The 22,856-nt window shown below is 46.2% G+C and overlaps 1 protein-coding gene across 4 annotated transcripts in view; it reads left to right on the forward strand.

The window, feature by feature from the left end:
- The window catches only part of ebf1a (EBF transcription factor 1a), a 500,414-nt gene that overhangs the window by 226,053 nt on the left and 251,505 nt on the right, over positions 1–22,856 (forward strand). For all 4 annotated transcript variants that reach the window (XM_055642599.1, XM_055642601.1, XM_055642600.1 and 1 more), the window contains one exon: positions 18,983–19,064. In XM_055642599.1, the coding sequence (XP_055498574.1) occupies positions 18,983–19,064 (82 nt within the window). The remainder of the gene's footprint in view (positions 1–18,982; positions 19,065–22,856) is intronic.

Genomic DNA, 22,856 nt, shown 5'->3' on the forward strand with positions numbered 1-22,856 from the left:
GGTACTCGAGGCTCTCGTGGACATTTTGCAACATGTTGAAAAATCTTCACGAGTCTTCCCGAGCTTACCGCGTTTCCCGAGTACCTGCCGTTACCTGCCGTTACCTGCCGTTCTTGCAGCACTATTGATAACATAGGAGCAGGAGGAGGCCACACGGCCTTGTAGGTCCACTCTGTCAAGTCCGACCTTGTAGTCAATTCAAGATTGAGGCTGATCTTTCTGAAGAAGGGTCAGAAGAAGGGTTTCGTCCTGAAATGTTGCCAATTTCCTTCGCTCCATAGATGCTGCCTCACCCGCTGAGTTTCTCCAGCATTTTTGTCTACCTTGGAGGCTGATCTTCTATCTCATCTACCTCAAGTCCACTTCCCTACATTATCCCAACATCCCCTCATCACTCTTTATTAAAGGATTAAATAACTCCACTAAAATGGGGGGAATACCAGCCCAACTTTGTTAACATCAGGATTAAGTAGGAGTTTACCTGAGCATCAGAAAGAAAGGAATGTTCTTCAGGCTACGTCCAAGACTATTTGACCAGTGTACTTTTTCATTGCAATAGATATTATTAAATGAACAGAGTACTTCTACATGCTCCCTGGCAATGAAAGAATATACATGCCACCTTCCAGCAAATCACTAGATACAGCTGTTTGAAGATAAAACTCAGCAGCCAGCCGCTACCAGTAACATAAAAAGGCACCCAACCCTGGCTAATGCAATTATGAGGTGGTGGAAATCAGCCCTCAGCACTACAGAAGAATGGTCTTGAAAGGCAGTGGCAATCAGATAAGCCCACACAAAGAAGAAGTGTCAGGCCTTATTGCTGAAATAAATCAGTCTAATCTGATGGAGCTTCTCTTAGCCTCTACACTGAGGATGTGAGCTCACTGCGTCAAAGCTTAATGATGAGGAAAAGGGCTTGAACCCAGTGCAGCATCAGCAGGCTGGCTCTTTCTTTCCTCCCTTGGAAATCCAATACGTATTGACCTGTGTACCGCTGAGAGCACTTTGCCTGGATGTCAGCAGGTTGTTCAGGAACTCGTGTATTGGAATTGGCCCTGATTGTTTCGTGAATTTAATAAAACACATTAGACAAGCGCGAGTTTGACCAGATTAGCTGGCAATCAATAGACAACGCACAAGAGAGTGTGCTTTAAATAAACCCTGTCAAATTGCTCAAAACATTTACTTTAAGCTGGGTGCTGTTTTCTTTTGGGATGGAATTGGCTGTTTAACCAATTATTTCATGCTTTGGAGGGGGTTGTTATTGGGAAAGATTGGAAAGACGCAGACTCTGGAGTGAATGGGAGAGAACCTGGTTGGGGGTAGATAGACACAACATGCTGGAGTAATTCAACGGGACAGGCAGCATCTCTGGAGAGAAGGAACGGGTGATGGATGTTTTGGGTCATGACCCTTCTTCAGACTGAGTCTGGGGAGAGGGAATCTAGAGATATGGAAGGTGTGAAAATGACAGATCCCAGCAGATAATGATAAGGAAATATAGAAAGGTTCATTGTTAGCTGAGGGGAAGGTGACAACGTGGCATACAATCAGTAACATTTAATCAGGAGGAATAGCCGGGAGAACTAGGATGGGGGAGGGACGGAGGGAGGCGGTAATGTGTAGGAAGGAGCTGCAGATGCTAGTTTAAACCGAGACGTGTCTGAAGAAGAGAAGAAGGGCTTTACCAGCTGCCTCTGTGCTACTCTAGATGGGTGCTCACACATAGGCCAAGACTCTTTGTAGTAAGTGTATTCATAGAACCAGCAACTGAGGCCTTCATATTGGCCTGAGCAACTCTTTACTGTTTCTGAGCACCGGTTTAATGCGGAATTGGGCTTATACAAACCCAAGCCAACTAGCCTCCAAACCTGTGTTTAATTGGGCTTTGGTCTGATATCTCCGATGATCCATGCTGATCAATGAAGAAGTCATCTGGTGGCAGATTATGGAGGAATAGTCAGCACTCGGGTAGCAACATACCAACAGGAACCACACCACTTAGGGGTGGAAAGCAGGTGCTGGAGAAAGGGAAGTACAGAAACGATAAATTGACAAACTGCAGCCAAAACTACATTGCCTCCCATGCCACCACATCTTCTTATGGTGTCAGAAGATTGATGACGTGGAATTTCAGGACAGGCTGTAAACACACAGCGTCTCTTTGGCTGATCATGGGGTATAACTTTTCAAGTGAACTTGAAGGTTAATTTGATCAGTCTGAAGAAGGGTCTCGACCCAAAACGTCGCCCACTCCTTTTCTCCATAGATGCTGCACATGAAAATAAAACTCTTGTGACTCTTGACTCTTGAGTTTCTCCAGCATTTTTTGTCTACTTTGGTCTAGTTCAGTTCAGTTTTAGTTTATTGTCGCGTGTACCGAGGTACAGTGACAAGCTTTTGTTGCGTGCTAACCAGTCAGCGGAAAGACAATACATGAATACAACCAAGCCATTCACAGTGTACAGACGCATCAATATAACTTCAGTGAGAGAACAATGATTGTCAGAATGTGTAGGAAAGAATGCTCATTTACACCAAAGATAGACACAAACGCTGGAATAACTCTGGAGAGAAGGAATGGGTGGCTTTTCGGGTCTAGACCCTTCTTCAGACTTAGACTGAGACTTAGATCCTTTATTTGTCATTCAGACCTTTCGGTCTGAACGAAATGTCGTTGCCTGCAGCCATACATGCAATAAAAAACAAAACACACAATAAACACAAATTAACATCCACCACAGTGAGTTCACCAGGCACCTCCTCACTGTGATGGAGGCAAAAATCTTAGGGTTACTGTCTCTTCCCTCCTCTTCTCCCTCTGCGCTGAGGCGATACCCCACCGGGCGATGGTAATCAGTCCCGCGGCTCACCGAGCTCCGCGATCGGGCCGGTTTTCCGCGGCCGTAGCTGCCACCCTCCAGTCCAGCGGACGCAGCTGTTGCCGCGGGAGCTCCGGAAAACAGGCACCAGCCTGTGTCCTGCGAGTTCCAGACGATGTCGTCCACGGGCCCCGGAACGCCGCCTCAGCTACCGGAGCACCGTCTCAGCCCCTCGCCGGGCCGCCCTCACGGGAGCGCTGTCCCAGCCCCGAGTCGTGCCGCTGCCACCGGAACGTCTCAGCCAGCACCGTCTCAGCCCCGCGCCGGGCCGCCTTCACCAGAGCTCCGAGTCGTGCCACTGCCACTGGAGCGCCGAACGCTGCCACAGCTCAAAGACGGCCAGCTTGGTGAGTCCTGGCTGGCTCTACCTCCGGAGCCTCGAGGTCGGTCGTAGGTTGGAGGCCGCCAGTTCCGCCATTAGGCCTCAGCGCAGACGGAGGCAGAGAAGGGGGATACGACAAGAAAAAGTCGCATTCCCCTGAAGGGAGAGACAGAAAGCCCTGTTTCAGCCCCCCTCCCCCTCCCACACATAACATAACCTAATAACCAAAAATTTAACTAAACAAGACAAAAAAAAACCCAACAAAAAGTAAAAACAGACGGACTGCAGGCGAGCCGCAGCCGTTCAACAGCGCCGCCACTTCAGACTGAGTCTTTAGCTTATTGTCTGATTATTGGCTGCAACCTTGCCTCCATTGATGAACTGTACACTGCAAGGGCCAGGAAGCGAGCGGGCAAGATCATCTCTGACCCCTCTCACCCTGGCCACAAACTCTTTGAATCACTTCCCTCTGGAAGGCGACTCCGGATTGTCAAAGCTGCCACAGCCAGACATAAAAACAGTTTTTATCCACGAGTAGTTGCTCTACTCAACAGTCAGAAATCTGTAGCCTCCCTTTGATCTGGTATTTTGTTGGTTCACATGCTTGATCAATGGTGTTTTATCATTAATGTCTTATTATTATTATTATTAATGTTTAGTGTTTTCTGAGATTCGTAACTGTCACTGTATGTCATGTTGTTACTTGTGGGCGGAGCACCAAGGCAAATTCCTTGTATGTGAATACTTGGCCAATAAACTTACTTATGTTGCATGTTTTGGAGATATCTATCGGTGGCCTTGTCAGTCTGTATGCAGTGGCTGATGCTCTCTCTCCTGGGTTAATGCTCTATGGGTTGGAAACTTGTGCCAACCACGATAGTTGGCCTGGTAGTCGAGTGCAGTATAGGGACAATGTTGAAGGCTCTGTCTTTTGGGTGAGACCCCACTAGACAACAATCTGTCAACAGTATTTTGAAGAAGGTGAGTTCTTGCCAATGACTTGAATAACATTTATTCTGCAGTTATCCTAGTTTGATACATTCCAAGGCCATTAGCACCTTGCAGTTTTATCATATCGCAATGTACCACAAATTGGCTGCCACATTCATTACATATCAACCGTGACCATAGTTTATTTTAGAAAGGCTCATACAGCAATTGCTGCTGCCTCCAATCTTCAGAGAACGGGTTCGAGCTGTGCTGTCTGTGTGGAGCTTGCCCGTTCTCTCTGTAGGTTTCTCCGGGACACTGCCAGTTTTCTCCCACTCTCCAACGACATGCAGGTTGAAGAGTAAGTCGGCTGCGGTAACTTTTACAAACGTGTCGGTGGGTGGCAGGGAAATTGGAGGGTGAGAAGATGGTTGATGTCCATGTCGGAAGCAGTAAATTACAAGGAAAGAAGTGTGTGGGGATATAGGAATGATGGGAATGCTGTAGGAGTAAGTACAGATTTGATGGGCCGAATGACCTCTGGCATTGAATGAAAATGTGCAAGAACCGATGAGAAAGTAGGTCACGAAATGCAAATCATCGCTCCTTTATCATTGTCTCATTTAGTACAACCGACCACAGACAGGATACATTTCTTCCCCTGGAAATATTGACAGCAAAAGGAGTCGGCCAGTGCCTTTCGTCAAAACTCTGCACGGATCGGGCTCACTCAGCTACTTATAAATCAAGTGGAGCTATTGAGTGTTTACGGGGGATTTAACATGACTGAAAGAAAAACTGGGTGTCAGCACAAAGGTTAAGCCTCGTGGCTAACGGAATCTCTCACATTCCCTGCGCTACTGATAGCCTGTGGCAGCTGAGATCCACTGATCTTACAGTGAGCCTGTGTACATAAAGATATCCATATCTTGGAAGCGAGACAACAGCAGACCAACTCTCAGCAAATGCACAGACTCCAGTGGACGTGCATTTGACAGGAGCCCTGGAGTGACGCCTTGTGACGGATTTATCCCTCATTCAGTGTTTGGTTTAGTTTAGAGATACAGCACGGAAACAGGCCCTTCGGCCCACCGAGTCCGCACTGACCAGCGATCCCTGCACACTAACACTAATCCTGCACACACACTAGGACACTTTTACCGAGTATGCAAACCCAAGCCAATTAACCTACAAACCTGGACGTCTTTGGAGTGTGGGAGAAAATGGAAGATCTCAGAGAAAACCCACACGGTCATGGGGAGAACGTGCAAACTCCGCACAGACAGCACCCGTAGTCGGGATCGAACCTGTGTATCTGGTGCAGCAAGCAACTCACCTGCTGCACCACCGTGCCGCCCTTGGCTGTTCTGGCTGAAACTCTGGTTGTTGGATAGCATTTGGAGCGTTACCTATGGTGGCAGAACCTCTCTCGGAGATATGGGAAATTGAAAAGTGAATAATAAAAGGCCTGGATAGTGGATGTGGAGAGGATGCTTTCACTAGTGTGGGAGCCTAGGGCCAGAGATCATAGAATGAAAGGACGTTCCTTTGGGAAGGAGATGGGGAGGAATTTCTTTAGTCAGGGGGTGGTGAATCTGTGGAATTCATTGCCACAGAAGGCTGTGGAAGCCATCAATGGATGTTTATAAGGCAGAGATAGAGAGATTCTTGATTAGTACGGGTGTCATGGCTTACGGGGAGAAGGCAGGAGAATGGGGTTACGAGGGAAAGATAGATCAGTCACGATTGAATGGCAGAGTAGACTTCTGTAATTTACTGCTTTTTATGTCACAAGAAACACGTTTTTTTGCTGGAGAACCTTTCACAACCTCTGTGGTTTGAAGTGGTTCAGAGCCAACTCACTCCTGAAATAGAATCACTGTGACTATTTGGTAATCAGCTTGAGTACAGCAAAGTGATAATGACCAGATAATCTTTTTTAATGACGTTTGCTTTAGCATAACATTTTCACCAGGACACCAGGGATAATCGCCTAATTTGTTTAAAGCAGGGCCAGAGAACCTTTTGCATCTATCCAGGATGTCTGGTGTGTTCTAGGTTTGTCACTTGATGTGAGTTTGGCCCTCTTTGCCAGCACTCCTCAACACCATTGATGCCTCAACCTCATTCCCCTAACCTACTCTCTCATAAGGAAAGGCTGTGATCACCAATAGATAGAACACTGAACAGATAGAAAAGGTGGTCACAGAAAAGCTGGAGAAACTCAGCGGGTGCAGCAGCATCTATGGAGCGAAGGAAATAGGCAACGTTTCGGGCCGAAACCCTTCTTCAGACTGATCGGGGATGGGGGTGGGTGGGGACAAGAAAGGGAAAAGGAGGAGTAGCCAGAAGGCTGGAGGGTGGGAGGAGACAGCAGGGGAGCTGAGGAAGGGGAGGAGACAGCAAGGACTAACAGAATTGGGAGAATTCGATGTTCATGCCCCGGGGGTGTAGAGTCCCCAAACGGAATATGAGGTGCTGTTCCTCCAGTTTCCGGTGCTGCTCGCTGTGGCCATGGAGGAGACCCAGGACAGAGAGGTCGGAGGCGGAGTGGGAGGGGGAGTTGAAGTGCTGAGCCACCGGGAGGTCAGCTTGGTTATTGCGGACCGAGCGGAGGTGTTCGGCGAAACGATCGCCCAACCTCCGCTTGGTCTCACCGATATAGATCTGCTGGCATCTAGAGCAGCGGACGCAATAGATGAGGTTGGAAGAGATGCAGGTAAACCTCTGTCGCACCTGGAACGACTGCTTGGGTCCTTGAACGGAGTCGAGGGGGGAGGCAAAGGGACAAGTGTTGCATCTCCTGCGGCCGCAAGGGAAAGTGCCCGGGGAGGGGGTGGACCGAGAGGGAAGGGAAGAATTGACAAGGGAGTTATGGAGGGAGCGGTCTTTGCGGAAGGCAGATATGGGGGGAGATGGGAAGATGTGGCGAGTAGTGGGGTCACGTTGGAGGTGGCGAAACTGACGGAGGATTATTTTTTGTATGTGACGGCTGGTGGGGTGAAAGGTGAGGACTAGGGGGACTCGGCCCTTGTTGCGAGTGCGGGGATGGGGAGAGAGAGCAGTGTTGCGGGGTATGGAAGAGACCCTGGTGCGAGCCTCATTTATGGTGGAGGAGGGGAACCCCCGTTCCCTGAATAGTGAGGACATTTCAGATGTCCTGGTGTGGAACGCCTCATCCGTGGAGCAGATGCGGCGTAGACGGAGGAATTGGGAGTAGGGGATGGAGTCCTTACAGGAAGCAGGGTGGGAAGAAGTGTAGTCCAGATAGCCATGGGAGTCAGTGGGTTTATAGTGTATGTCGGTTAGAAGTCTATCACCTGCAATGGAGATAGTGAGGTCAAGGAATGGTAGGGAAGTGTCGGAAATGGTCCAGGTGTATTTCAGTGCCGGATGGAAATTAGTGGTGAAGTGGATGAAGTCAGTCAGTTGTATTCCGTTTGGGGACTCTACACCCCCGGGGCATGAACATCGAATTCTCCCAATTCTGTTAGTCCTTGCTGTCTCCTCCCCTTCCTCAGCTCCCCTGCTGTCTCCTCCCACCCTCCAGCCTTCTGGCTACTCCTCCTTTTCCCTTTCTTGTCCCCACCCACCCCCATCCCCGATCAGTCTGAAGAAGGGTTTCGGCCCGAAACGTTGCCTATTTCCTTCGCTCCATAGATGCTGCTGCACCCGCTGAGTTTCTCCAGCTTTTCTGTGTAACCTTCGATTCTCCAGCATCTGCAGTTCCCTCTTAAACAACAGATAGAAAAGGTGGTTGTGTCAGAAATTCCTTTGTTGGAAGTAAGGAATATTTTGAAGGTCCTGGTGATGCCAATTTTATGCAATACTCTGTTATACTCTCACTTCTTAGCCCCCCTTTGATGGTGGCTGACCATGGGTGTCTCCAGGGTGCTATTCCCAAAATGGTGGACGCCTGTGCGTGACTTTGTTTAATGTGGGGAGACTGGTGCACAGACAGCCACCCCACAGTCCTTGACAGATCTGGGTCAGGATCCAATGGCATGGAGTCCAAGATGACCAGAGACCCTTTTCTGCTTCAGCCTTCATCCGCCTTCCCAGCCGTTGTGACGCTCCACTAAGGTCAGCCATCGTCCTCCACCTGTTCCACATTTGAGGTCTTGGTTGGATTGCTCTTTGTCAGAGACCTCCCCCTCGACCTTACCGCCATGGGTGGCCCTACCAGGAGCATAGCTCCAGGCGGCATCGCTCTCAGGATCTCAGGTCCACACAAGCTTCTCCACCAGGACTCTCACTGGTTTAGCACAAAATGTAATCCTTGTACAGTTCTGTGCCCCTTGTTAATAAGAATATTTCCAATCATAATTAGTGAAGACCAGTTCATTCCAGGCATTGTCTCAACTGAAGATGGTTGGTGGTTAGTGTAAACTTACAACAGTCTGGTGATTCATTTGACCAGGACACAACTTGCATGACTGCACTATAACAAAATACTCCTCCATAAATTCTGAGCAAAACTTTGTGCTAAATGTCACTTTGTTTAAAATTTTCCCCACGACAATTACAGCTGTAGCATTTAGTGGTGGGCACAGGTTCATTAGCAGCTGTGGATGATGCACAGATCCTCTGCAATTGACTCTTTTGCTTTGTCTGTGGAACATCGTGATAATGCTAAGATGCCAAACGTTTGTTTAGAGAACCTATAATTTTGACTCACTTTACAGTGGCACAGTGGGGCAGCTAGTAGACTGCAGTCTGAAGCAGGGTCTCGACCCGAAACCTCACCTATTCCTTTTCTCCAGAGATGCTGCCTGAACCGCTGAGTTACTCTTGATTTTAGTGTCTATCTTCAGAGAGTAGAGCTGCTGGCTCACAGTTCCATTTGTCCAGGTTCAATCCTAACCTTTGGTCCTGTCCGTATGTAGTCTACATATTCTTCCTGTGGCTATGCGAGTTTCCCCTCCCGGGTGCTCCGGTTTCCTCCCACATTCAGAAAAGGTGCAGGTTGGAAGGTGCCAATCCCCCTGGCTGCAAGATTGGCTCACCCACCCTAAAGCCACGAATGCCATCCCCGAGAGGCAAGTTTCAGTTTAGTTTATTGTCACGTGCACCGAGGTACAGCGAAACGCTTTCGTTGCGTGCTAACCAGTCAGCGTAAAAACAACACATGATTACAATCGATCCATTTACAGTGTATAGATGATACATGATAAGGGAATAACGTTTAGTGCAAGGTAAAGCCAGCAAAGTCCGATCAAGTATAAGTATATCGTATAAGATCGAGTATAGTCCGAGGGTCATCAAAGATGTGCAGTAGATAGTAGTTCAGCACTGCTTTCTGGTTATACCTTTTGCCTGATGGGAGAGGGGAGAAGAGGTAAAAATGGCATTCAGGTGGATAAGGTAGGGAAGAAGGCACTTAGCTTGCATGTCTTCACAGACATAGGCATTGGTAAGAGTTGCCACAACTGTACAAGACATCAGTTAGGACCTGGAATATTTTGTGCAGTTCTGGCCACCACACTAGAGGTAGAAAGAGTGCACGGCATATTCAGCACAGGATGTTGCCTGAAAAGACGGGCTTCAGTTACAAGGAGAGGATTGAATAGACTGGGGTTTGTCCTCACTGGAGTGCTGGAAGGGTGACTTTACAGAGGTTTAAAAAAGTATGAGGGACATTGGTCGAGTAGAGAGTCACAATCTTTTTCCAAGGGTAAACAAGGACATAGGTTAAAGATCAGAGGGGAAATATTTGCAGACAATCTGACTGTCAGATTTGTCACCCTGAGGTGGAGGGAATATGGAACATGTGGCCAGAGGAAGTGGTAGGAACACATAAGATCAACGGTGTTCAAAAATCACTTGGACATTACTTGGACAGGAGAGGAACAGAGGCATATGTGCCAAATGTAGGAAAATGGCATTAGCATGGATAGGCTGGCATGGATGAAGAGCTTGTTTCCATGCTCTGTGGCTCTATGACTCCACGAGATACAGAAATAATTACAACGTGACAGTCTGACTGAACATAAGCACTTGCTTGGGAGTAAATGAAGATGAATTAGATTAATTACGAGCCTCTCTAATCTGTTTCAAAGTCACTATGTTGAAGGCATTGTAACAAGGCCTGTCACTGGCTTAACTCCAAGCCCGACCTTTAGCTCTGATGTTTGTGCTTTGTTGGCAGAAGAGAGAAACTGCTTGATCAGAGGAAAGAGCCGGAGCCTCGCGTGAAATGTCAGGAGAAAGAATATCAGTAACTTGATAATTAGAGTTGTGTTGTGTCGGACTTTGAGAATCACACTCCAGTGGCTGGAAATTATATATTTAGAATATGTAATATTGAATATTCATGTCATTTCTTGCAGTTATTTAATAATTAATGCCGTCAGATTTTGTGCTGAGACGGTGATTAAAGTTCTGACTAAAGTTGGAGCCCTCCTCCTACTTTGCTCATCATTAGAAGGGGCAACTGTTACTTCCTTATTATCTCCGTGATACTTGTGGGTGCTTCTTTATTGCTTCACCCCACACACCTCCCTTCACCAAGAGACCAGTGTTGAGGGTCGGTGGCTTTGATGACAGGATAGGTTGCTGCTTTGTTGAATGTTCCTTTTACCCCCTATATTACTAACAGGAGACTCAAGTCTTGGATGCGGAAATGTAAGCAGCAATAAATGCCCATTAGAACAGAGCTTTAAAGAACTGCGACGTTTTAAGAGAGAGATTTTTCTAGTCTAAAAAATCGTGCATCTGGATAAATCTTTCTAATCAAGTTGCAAAAACAAAACATGATCTTGGGAACGGTTATAAAATAGTCAGATTTGACATTGTTAATGTCCCCTTACAGAATATGCAAAGTTCCTCAGAGACTATAAATGTGATATGAGAAGCCGATTTGTGGATAGTAAGTTTCCACACAGAGCAAGAAGGTAATTCCCATTCATGATTCTCATAGAGAGATACAGCATGGATGCAGGCCCTTTGGCCCATTGAGTCCATGCTTACTGGAGCTTTCCTTCGCTCCATAGATGCTGCTGCACCCGCTGAGTTTCTCCAGCACTTTTGTCTACCCTACTGTCAAACACCCATTTACATGAATCACACACTAATCCTATTTTATTCTCCGCACATTCCAACCTACCACTCAGGGAAAAATCGCAACAGCCAATCCACCTCCCAGCCCTCACATCATTGGGATGTGGAAGGGATCCCAGCTACCTCATGCGGACATAGAGAGAAGGTGCAAATCCCACACACTGGAGGTCAGGAGTGAACCCAGATCTCTGGTGCTTTGAGGTAGCAGGTTCAGCAGCCAAGAAGGGATTCCAAAAAAAATGGCACGAGGGTTTGAAAGCAGAGGCACCAGTGGATCAGACACCATTGTTGGCCAGCATTCAGGGTGGTGGCGGAGGGTTGCAGGCTTGGACATGGAGCAGCTTCACTTTGGAAATGAACAAATGCGTGTTGGCATGTTATCACTAATAGAGATCCCCATGGTAGCATTTAGTGACATCCAACCTGGGGGCTCCTGAATGATCGGAACTTACAAGCTGAGAATCCCGAGGCCAATTATAATACCCTAATTGGTGCTTTGGGTATGAGTGATAGCTCATCGCAGAACGGCTATCAAAGCCTGCGTCTTTCCGGATCATGCTGCCTGTATACACTTTGATGCCTTAACCTCGTAGGCTATCAATAAAAGGGCTTGTGAAACATTATGTTATGAAGGCAGCACCTTTTATAACACCTCACAGATCATTACACAGGTCAAATGGTTTTGAGAAATAGGGTAATAACACCGTGACTTATATGAATTCACCTGTGTCAGGCTCAATTCCATTTTACCAGGCCTACAATACGATTCGCCTATTTCCAGTTGCCAAGTGCTGAGGATCGGACTGCTGGCACACATGTTCCTTGCACCTCAAGATTAATTGCAAACACAATCTGAGGGACGCTGACACAGTCAGGAAGAGCATGGGGGAATGCTGGTCGAGGTTTCATTTACAGCACTAAGTGGGATTACAAGTGCAATGGGGAGAGTCACTAAATACCAGACTTGATTTTGTGCAAATCCCTATTGATAAATGAAACTTGAGGGGGAGATATGGGATTTAAAGCAACACGTTTCAGATAGCCTTGTTAATGGAATATAAAATCCTTCCTTCGTATCACAAATAACTTTGGCTGTAACACTGTCAGATGTGGCCTCAGAGTGCAACTAAAAGCAGGGACCATGACTTAATTCAGATACCCACCCTGCCTTTTGTAACTCACTTGGTGCTGAGTACCTTGTCAGTACGTTCTGTTACTGTGAAAGCTGGTTCTTTCTTTATGGTTCTGTGAGTTAGTTTTGGAAACAGCTGAGGTATTAGAGAGGATGGAGGGAGTGGGTGGCGGGCAGTTAGCATGAGCAAGAAAACAAACTGACCTGATTCACCCTGATGGTGTGAAATTGATATGAAACTAACACGTTGAAGCTGGAATAGGAACATTACAGCTGACATCTCCTCAGAACAGATTTTTTCCCTATATGTGAGAAATGTCGATGCATCAGCACGTTTCCTTATGCCCACCTCTTTATTTATAAATTCATCCCAGAAAAGGGATGCCACCACTTGGTCTCATACACCATGGTTCAGTTCAGGGTGTGTGCGTGCAGGTATATTTAACCATTTCAGCTGTACATCAGTTTAAAAGTATTTGTTTAGAGTTAAAGTGGGCAGCTGCAAAGACTTATGTGCTTCAGAGTGGCTCGATGGGCTTTCGAGTCAGTCTCTGGGGCCTTCTCCAACGCTCCTCTGGATCTGCAGTTTCAGAGAGACATTGCCACATAAGGGCTTGTTTGAGACGCGGCGGGCCGTTTGACAGCGGCCGTCTTCCCCATCCGACAGATGGTGCGTCTCTTCACACCGACAAACCACTCGTTGCTGGCAGCCACAGCGGGCCAGGACCACGGGCCCTGCCAACATTCCCAGCAGCTGCGGCAGGTCAGGGGCTGGGATCCGGTGTCGGCAAACTTCACAGCTCAGGGTACTAACTAACGAGCTGATGAAATCCCAAACGGCAGACAGCCAGATAGAGGGAACGAAGGGCGAGAGGGGGAGAGAGAAAAAAAAGTCAACGGCGTGGGAGGAGCCTGTGTTTCCTTTCCTTCCTGGCAAGATTCTTGTCACATTCAGCACATTGCTTGACATTTTGGACAATCCCAGCCTTGGCACACACTTGCCCCTTCACCATAGGGCAGTGTCTATTCTCTTGGCCTGTCCTGAATGGTCAGAACAGTATGGTATGGTTGTGTGTTAGCTGAAATGGTTCACAGTAATATCAATGCGCAAGTCACCCTTCAAATTGGGGGAAAAAAATCTTCACCCGTTCCTTCTCTCCAGAGATGCTGCCTGTCCCGCTGAGTTACTCCAGCACTCTGTGTCTATCTTCGGTGTGAATCAGCATCTGCAGTTCCTTCCTACACCTAGATATTACAGCCTTGACTTGAGATCCTCCTCTCTCCTGTGGGGAAGGGGATTAAACTGAGCGGTGGGGAAGGAGATTAAACTGTAGTTGGAAATGATGGACCGCACAGGAGGTAGTTTGCAAACGAGTGGGGCATTATTCTGGGAACACTGGTGTCAGCATCAGGAACCCTCCACTTCCCGCAGAGAGCGACACATCTCTGGAATTCTTTGCCCTTGTGGCTGGATCATTATCAGTGTTTGAAGTGCAGGGAGATAGTTTTTATTTAATCCCCAGAGCTAAGTGTACCCTCCCTAAACCACGCTACTTCCCTTTACTCCTTTAAGGGCATGTCCCACTTTCACGACCTTATTCCCAACCTTTTATACTCATGGACATTTTTCATCAGGTTAGAAAAAACGCCCCGACCTACTTGATGCCACGAGTACCTATGACTAGCATCACAACCTACCTACGACCACCTACGACCACCTACGACCTCGTGACGACCATGCTACGAGTACGAGTCAAGGGCAAACTCGGCAGAGGTTGTGAATTTGGTCTTGACAGTGGGACAGGCCGTTGAACGTGCTGCTCAAAACCTACTTTTTTAAACACACAACTGGCCGTCTGCCTGGAGGTAGTTTGGTAACAGTTTATATTCTCACATGTTGCCCACACCTGTGGATATCTTGCAGGATTGATGGCACCACAGAAGTGGAGGGTTGTTGTAGTGTGTAGGTAGTGGTTCAGTGTTCAGGTGCAGGTTGTTGTTGATCAAAGGGGGAACCGGCGTGAGGGGGGGGGGGGGGGGGGGGGGGGGGGGGACAAAGGAGGACCCTGTGTGGGGGAGGGGGGAGAGGGAGGGGATGGAGGGAGGGGGGGGGGGGGGCGGAACAAGGGAGGACGTGGAGGGGGATGCTTTGTAACTTTTTCAACGCCATTTATGTGGCGACTTTGACTTGCGAAAGAAGAATATCATTGTGACTCATCACATGGAACTATAAAGTATTCATTCATATATAGGTCGGTGTTGCTGTAAATAGGTGACGTTTGTTGGTGAAAATGAGGGTGGAGGTTGTTGTTGTATATAAGTGATAGGAGCAAAATGAGGCCATTGTGCCCATCAAGTCTACTCTGCCAATCAATCATGGCTGATGTACCTCTCCCTCCGAACACCATTCTCCTGCCTTCTTCCCATATCCCCTGACACCCGTACTCACCAAAGGATGAGGGTGTAGCATCGGATACCATCGGAGCCTGCGATCCCTTGCCTGGGATCGACGCTCCAACCGCGGCCTGCGGATTCCAACATCGAGGAGCTCGCAGTCTCGGGTAGAGACTGATGTCGGGAAGCTCCAAAGGCGCAAGAGGTTCGACCAGCCCCGACCCGGGGTCCGATCACACTGCGCAGGAGCTGAGATCCCCCTGACGAGAAGGGCCTGACTGTCGGCTACCGGAGCCAAGATCGTCCATTCAACGGAAGGCTCGAGGACCCCGACCGCGGGAGGACAAAGAAGGGAAGAGATTGAACTTTTTTTCGCCTTCCATCACAGTGAGGAATGAGGAGGAGTCACTGTGGTGAATGTTTATGCTAAAATGTATTTTGTGTGTTCTGTTGCTTTTTAATGGTATGACTGTATGGCAAATCAAATTCCTCGTATGTTGCGAAACATACTTGGCTAATAAAGTATGATTATGATGTTTATTATGATGCTTATGATATAGGGGGATTATGAAGGTATGAGGACTGAGCTGATCAAAGTTGACTGGGATAGCAGACTCAAGAATAAGACGGTACATGAGCAGTGGTGTACGTTTAAGGGTATACTGTATAACCTTCAAGAAAAATTTATTCCTATGAAGAAAAAAAAGGGGTAAGGGTAAGAACAGTCAGCCATGGCTCAGTAAAACTATAAAGGATAGTATTCGGCTGAAGGCAAGGGCATATAAGGTAGCCAGAGATAGTGGGAGGGTAGAGGATTGGGAAGCATTTAAAGGTCAGCAAAAAATAACTAAGAGATTAATTAAGACGGGGAAAATAGACTATGAAAGGAATTTAGCGAACAACATAAAAACTAATAGTAAGAGAGATATAAAAAGAAAAAGGGTGGCTAAGGTGAACGTTGGTCCATTGGAGGGTGAGACTGGAGAGTTGTTGGTGGGGAACATGGAAATGGCAAAGGCATTAAACGAGTATTTTGTATCAGTCTTCACCATAGAAGACACAAAAAATATTCCAACGCTGGATAAACAGGGGGCGGTAGGAATGGAGGAGCTTAATACTATTAAGATCACCAAGGAGGTGGTATTAGGGAAATTAATGAGACTGAAGGAGGATAAATCCCCTGGGCCTGATGGATTACATCCAAGGGTCTTGAGGGAGATAGCGGTGGGGATTGTGGATGCATTGGTGATAATTTTCCAAAACTCCCTGGAGGCAGGAACGGTCCCAGTGGATTGGAAAATGGCCAATGTAACACCTATATTTAAAAAAGGAAGTAAACAGAAGGCGGGTAACTATGGACCGGTTAGTCTAACATCGGTGGTGGGTAAAGTGTTAGAGACAATTATTAAAGAAACACTAACGGGGCACTTGGATAAACATGACTTCATCGGACAGAACCAACATGGTTTTGTGAAGGGGAAGTCCTGTTTAACGAATCTGCTCGAATTCTTTGAGGAAGTAACAACCCGAGTGGATAAAGGGGAACCGGTGGATGTGGTATACTTGGACTTCCAAAAGGCTTTTGACAAGGTGCCACATAAGAGACTATTGCTAAAAATAAAAAATTATGGGATTGGGGGTAATATATTAGCATGGGTAGAGGATTGGCTAACAAATAGGAAGCAGAGAGTGGGGATAAATGGTTCATACTCGGGATGGCAACCGGTAACTAGCGGGGTTCCGCAAGGGTCGGTGCTGGGACCCCAGTTGTTCACAATTTATATAAATGATTTGGAGGAGGGAACCAAGTGTAATATATCAAAATTTGCGGACGATACAAAAATGGGAGGAAAAGTAGGGGATGAGGAGGATAGGAAGAGTCTGCAAAAGGATATAGATAAGCTAGGTGAGTGGGCAACAACTTGGCAGATGAAATTTAATACTAATAAATGTGAAGTCATTCACTTTGGGAAAAAAAATGATAGGGCAAGTTATTTTCTAAATGAGGAGGAGCTGCGTTGTAATGCAACGCAAAGGGATCTAGGGGTATTAGTACATGAATCACTGAAAGTTAGTATGCAGGTGCAGCAAGCAATCAGGAAGGCCAATGGAGTTTTGGCCTTTATTGCTAGGGGGATTGAGTATAAAAAAACGGAGGTCTTGCTGCAGCTGTACACAGTATTAGTGAGACCACATTTGGAATACTGTGTACAGTTCTGGGGTCCATACTTAAGAAAGGATGTACTAGCCCTGGAGTCAGTGCAGCGAAGGTTTACAAGATTAATTCCTGCAATGAGGGGATTGACATATGAGGAAAGGTTAAGTAGGCTGGAACTCTACTCTTTGGAGTTTAGAAGAATGAGAGGCGATCTCATTGAAACATATAAGATCGTGAGGGGCCTTGATCGGGTGGATGCACCGAGGATGTTCCCAATGATCGGGGAAACTAGAACTAGGGGACATAGTTGCAGAATAAGGGGGGGCTCTTTTAAAACTGAGATGAGGAAGAACTTCTTCACCCAGAGGGTGGTTAATTTATGGAATTCACTGCCCCAGGGAGCAGTGGAAGCAGAAACTTTAAATATATTTAAGACTAAAATAGATGGTTTTTTAGCTGCCAAGGGGATAAGGGGCTACGGGGAGAGGGCAGGGATATGGACCTAGGTATGGTTAGTATAGTAAGACCTGAGTGATCTCCTGGACAAGTGTCGATCGCCTAGATTGGGGTCGGAGAGGAATTTCCCGGATTTTTTTCCCGAATTGGACCTGGGTTTTTATCCGGTTTTTTGCCTCCCCCAGGAGATCACGAGGTTCTTGGGGTGGAGAGGGGTGATAGCGGTATAAAGGGGAGGGTAGTGTCTTGTGTTCTGTGTCTTGTGTCTACTGTTTGTGGGTAAGTGTGTCTGTTTAGTGTTCAGCCATGAGCGAATGGCGGTGCGGGCTCGATGGACCTGGTGGTCTGCTCTCGCACCTACTTTCTATGTTTCTATGTTTCTATGTTAGATGGGAGATCTGTTAATATAAATAGGTGGAATGTGTTGATATATATATGTGCAGTGTGTTGCTGTGTCTTGGTGTGGGTGTACATAGATGGATGGTGTTGGTCCATATAATGGAGGGTGTTACTGTATTTAGATTGAGGTTGTTGCTGTATGTACATAGCAATTATTGAAGTGCATAGGGGACTTATTGTTGCAGGTTATTGGCCTGTATAGGTAAATGATTTTGCTTTATATAGGTGGAGGGTGGTGATGTAGATAGCTGGAGGTTATTGCTGTACGTTAATAGAGAGTGTTGGTGCATTTAGGTGAAGCATGTTGCTTTAGATAGGTGGAGGGTATTCATGTATGTAGATAGAGCGTGTAGATGTGTAACGATGTAATGTGTTGGTGGACATAGGTGCAGGTTATTGACATGCGTAGGTGGATTGTATAAGGGTGCAGGTTATTGGTAGGAAGGAACTGCAGATGCTGGTTTTCACCGAAGATAAGACACAAAATGCTGGAGTAACTCAGCGGGACAGGCAACATCTCTGGATAGAAGGAATGGGTGATGCTTCCACATCATCCATTCCTCAGATTGGATGTATTCAAGAGAGAGTTAGATTTAGCTCTTAGGGCTAACAGAATCATGGGATATGGGGAGAAAGCAGGAACGGGGTACTGATTTTGGATGATCAGCCAGTATCATATTGAATGGTGGTGCTGGCTTGAAAAGCCGAATGTCCTAACCCTGCTCCTATCTACTATGTTTCTATGTTTTATGTCCCGCTGATTTACTCGAGCATTTTGTGTCTATCTGCAGTTATTGGTGTATGTGGATGGAGTGCTATTGTTACACATATGGAAAGAGTGTTGCTTGATACATATGGAGGGGATTGCTGTATATAGATGGATGTTAGTGTTCTACATAGATGGCTGTTAGTGGTGTATATAAATGGAAGTAAGATGTATTCATAAGTGGAGTTCGTTGTTGGTGATTTTTAAAACGTGCTTTTGTTTACACTGCCCTCGTGGTTCCCCAGTTAGAGAAATTACAAATGGAAGCCAGCAGGTAAGGTAAATTAAAGCAGAAGGTATAAAGACAACTTATACTTGTAGGACGAGCCACAGATTGACAATGATCCTGATGTATTATGAGTTTTACTCAATTGATGAAAATGCAATTGTTTAAATTCTTTCAAAGAGTGGACATTTCCTTTCGTGAAAGACTTTTAATCAAATTCTGTTTTTTTTTCTCTCTCTCACTTTCCCCCTTCAGGTTCTTCTTGAAATTCTTTCTGAAATGCAATCAGAACTGTCTGAAGAATGCAGGGAACCCCAGGGACATGCGGAGGTTCCAGGTGAGTGTGGCTTTTATCTCTGCAGCCATATCCTCTGAAAGCTAATTTGTGAACAAATAATGATTTGTTTGTGGAGACTTAGCCCTAAGTGGTAATGGCAAGGGAAAGAGATGTATTTGATGGCTTAGAGTGTTAAAGAAAATATCTATCCTCACTTGAGCCATTTCTCACTAGGGAGAAGAAGGAAATAAAACGTCTGTAGTCTTTAATGTGCCTTCTGAACAGTGAAAGCCTCTAACTGTTTGACTGGATGCCAGACATGAGTTCTTTGTTGTCAGAAAGGATCTATGCAAGTATACACTGTGAAGTTCAAGTGTAGGCCAATTTATACACGTCAGAAGGGGTTGCTGCCTTATCTGAGCAGTGCTTGAGGCTCATCTGACACGAGTCTACACATATGTACTTCTCTTCTGCTCAAGCACAGTTCCTTTGCCTTTTTGGTGAAGATAGACACAAAATGCTGGAGTGACTCAGCGGGACAGGCAGCATCTCTGCATAGAAGGATTGGGTGACATTTTGGGTTGAGCCACTTCTTCAGACTGAGAGTCAGGGGAGAGGGACATAAAGATAAGGAAGTGTAAGGTGTGAAAATGAGACATCAAAGGGGATGTTTCAAGTAAAATGTAGAATAGATCATTGTGAGCTTGGAGAAGTTGGCAAAGAAGCATACCGAGTCAAAATGTAATTCCAGAACTCTCTGTTCATTTTTGTAAACCAGCATCTGCAATTCTTTGTTTCCACCACGGTAAAACACTCAGATTGTAACCCACATTGTCTTCCTATTATCACCTCATTAAGATGTGATTGAGGTAACACCGACCAATATGGATACTTCTGAGGATGGTAGGTAGGATCTGGGGAATGAGGCAGAGAGTTAGAACCAGTGGATACCATAGCATTTTGTGTCTATCTTCTGTGCAGACCAAAATCTTCAGTTCCTTCCTACACTTGAGCATCTGCATCAAATCCTTTTAGAAAGTAGGCATTAGGCAAGACTTGAGCATGTAGGGCATAACCTTGTAACTATCTCCACGGCTGGATGTGGGGTATGGACTGGTTTTGGCATTGATACATCCCCTCTCCCAATATCCCACCCATCATACTGGGGTTTTCTGCTGACAGTCACTGACTCGTCTTACAAAGGAAGGATGAAGCAATTATTGATGTGCCTGCTGTGAATCGACGCTCCAACAGTACAGAGTTTACATTTATGTAGCAACTTGATAATAGCACGACATCCTCATGCACTTGACACGAGTGGAATAAATGCGTGCCGTTTATTGTGAGGAGAATTTTGTATAAAATGGGGAAATCATGAACACATTGAATGGCAATGCAGGCTCGAAGGGCCAAATGGCCCACTCCTGCACCTATTGTCTATTGTTTTGTTTTAGTTATTGACGAGGCTGTGGGCAGTAATGGTCTCCTTATTTGTGGAGGTGCAAATACCGTTAGAAGCTGTTCAAAGAAGGCCTTTACTGCCCCTCATAGAGGGACCTGTGAGAAAAGATTCCACAGGTTAGATCTGTATCTGCTGGAGTTTGGAAGAGTGAGCAAAGACTTGATTGAAATGTAAGTGTCCTGAGGAGTCTTGATAGGGTGGATGAAGAGAGGAGAGGGAATCTAGCCTGAGGAGCGGCGCGGTAGAGTTGCTGCCTTAGAGTTGCTGCCTTACTACGGGTGCTCTCTGTACGGAGTTTGTGCGTTCTCCCCATAGCCGCGTGGGTTTTCTCCGAGATCTTCGGTTTCCTCCCACACACCAACGATCTACAGGTTTGTAGGTTAATTGAGCTTGGTGTAAATGTTGATTGTCCCTAGTGTGTGTAAGATAGTGTTAATGTGTTAGGATGACTGGTCGGTGTGGACTTGGTGGGCCGAAGGTCCGAATAGCCTGTTTCCGCGCTGTATCTCTGAACTAAACTGAACCGAGTCGCAGCTTAACAATAAAGGGTCAGTCATTTAAAACAAAACCGAGGCAAAAAAAATAACCCCCTCTTAATAGGGTTTGGAACTCTCTTTCTCAAAGGGCAGCAGAAGTAGGATCTTTTAATATTTTTAAGGCAGAGATAAATTATTGGTAATCAATCAGGTGAAAGGTTACTTGGGAATTGAAGTTAAATCAGTTCAGCCATGACCCTATCAGGTTGTAGAGCAGACCAGAGGGGCCGAATAGCCTCTTCTTGCTACTAATGTGTGTGTTTGTCTGCAATCATACGTGAAACGGGATTTCAAGCCCGGGGGTTTAATACTGGGTCTGTAATTTTTAGGGGCATCTTAAAGGGGGAATGAGACCTTGGAGTGGTGAACGGGTGATGGTAGTGGGTGATGGACTAAGCAAGGGGGGAGGGTGGTCATGAGGCCACACATCTCATTGGGCTGCAGGCTGGAAGAGAGATATTTGGAAGGGGACGATTTGATGGAAGGATTCGTAAAGAAGGATTAGCCAGAGAGGGAGGGAGCCGAACTGCTGGGGAGATGCAGGGCTGGTTTTAATTAGCATTCCAGGAAACTAGGTTTGAAAACACATACATGTTAACCTCACTCAAATTGAAATTTGGCAGGCATTGTGACTGCTCTCAAGTAGTTTGGAAATGGAAGGCACTTGTAGGACACAATAGGCCCTTTGTCACTGTGGATGCTCGGTCTTATGGTGAAGAAATACTTGTCCTGCTGAACACACTGACAAGCCGACATGGCAAGGGTCCACCAGGGAGTCCCCAGGATGATATGTACGATGGCTCACTTAATAAGTTCTCCCACTCAATACGCGGGCTAATTTTCATATGGTAATGACTTTTAGCCTTATCTTGGTTCCACAGTCACCACTTCACTTGTCTGATTGTTGGAGCCAGGTTGATCTGTTGACTTTAAGAAGCGTTACTGTCTCGTTGGCAGCGACCCATGGTAGTTGAGTCTTCAAGCACGTGAACAGTGACTGCTTAATTACTTGTACTGTGTCAATTAGTGTGACCTTAGAGCTTGGCATACCGGTTTGTACAAATGAAGAATGAAAGAGAAAAAAAATACTTGGACTTTATTGAAGTGTTTCGCCGAAGTTTACAAATTGTGAGGTCTGTCAGCTTCGACGAACTTTAAAACAATACTATATGCCGTCAGGTCTCAATACTGTAACACATGTCAGCTGTCAAACAAACAGATGTTTTGTTGTCCGAGTTAACATTGGGTAACACGTCCAACTCTAACAAGGGATGTGTGCTGGCTTCTCGCTTTCTCGTTTTTAAACAGCTTTTAAAGGGAGAATTGCCTTTGTGTAAGGATTTTTACTGGAAGGAGTGAGATCTATTAAACTCTCATCCCAAAGCAAACACTCTGTGAAGTATCAAATGCCCCATTACTCCAAGTGCTGCAATGGGTTATTACGCAAAACTAATTTCGATATTTCGTTTGACATATGATTCTGGGCTGCTTTTAATTTCCTTTTCCTGTGTAATGTTTTTTCTTTCTCCCCTGAAGGCATTGATTCATACTGGGGGCCAGTAAGACATATTCTGGCCAACTTTTATTTACTCTTGCCTGGGCCACCCATCTGTTTATCCAAACAGACAGTGAGTGTGAACAGGCTATTCATTGGGAGTGGAGGGCTTCACCATTGAGTGCAGTCTATACTCACGTGATGTACACACATACAAATAAACACACAAGTACAAACACACACACACAACACACACACACACATACATACAACAACTTGCATTTTAAAAACAAACTCAGCAGAGTTAAATATCGCAGATTTCCTTGCAGAAATACGAACAGGCAAAAGTTGTCCACCCA

Source organism: Leucoraja erinacea, chromosome 11 (assembly GCF_028641065.1).
Source record: "Leucoraja erinacea ecotype New England chromosome 11, Leri_hhj_1, whole genome shotgun sequence".
In the NCBI taxonomy this organism is placed as follows: Eukaryota; Metazoa; Chordata; class Chondrichthyes; order Rajiformes; family Rajidae; genus Leucoraja; species Leucoraja erinaceus.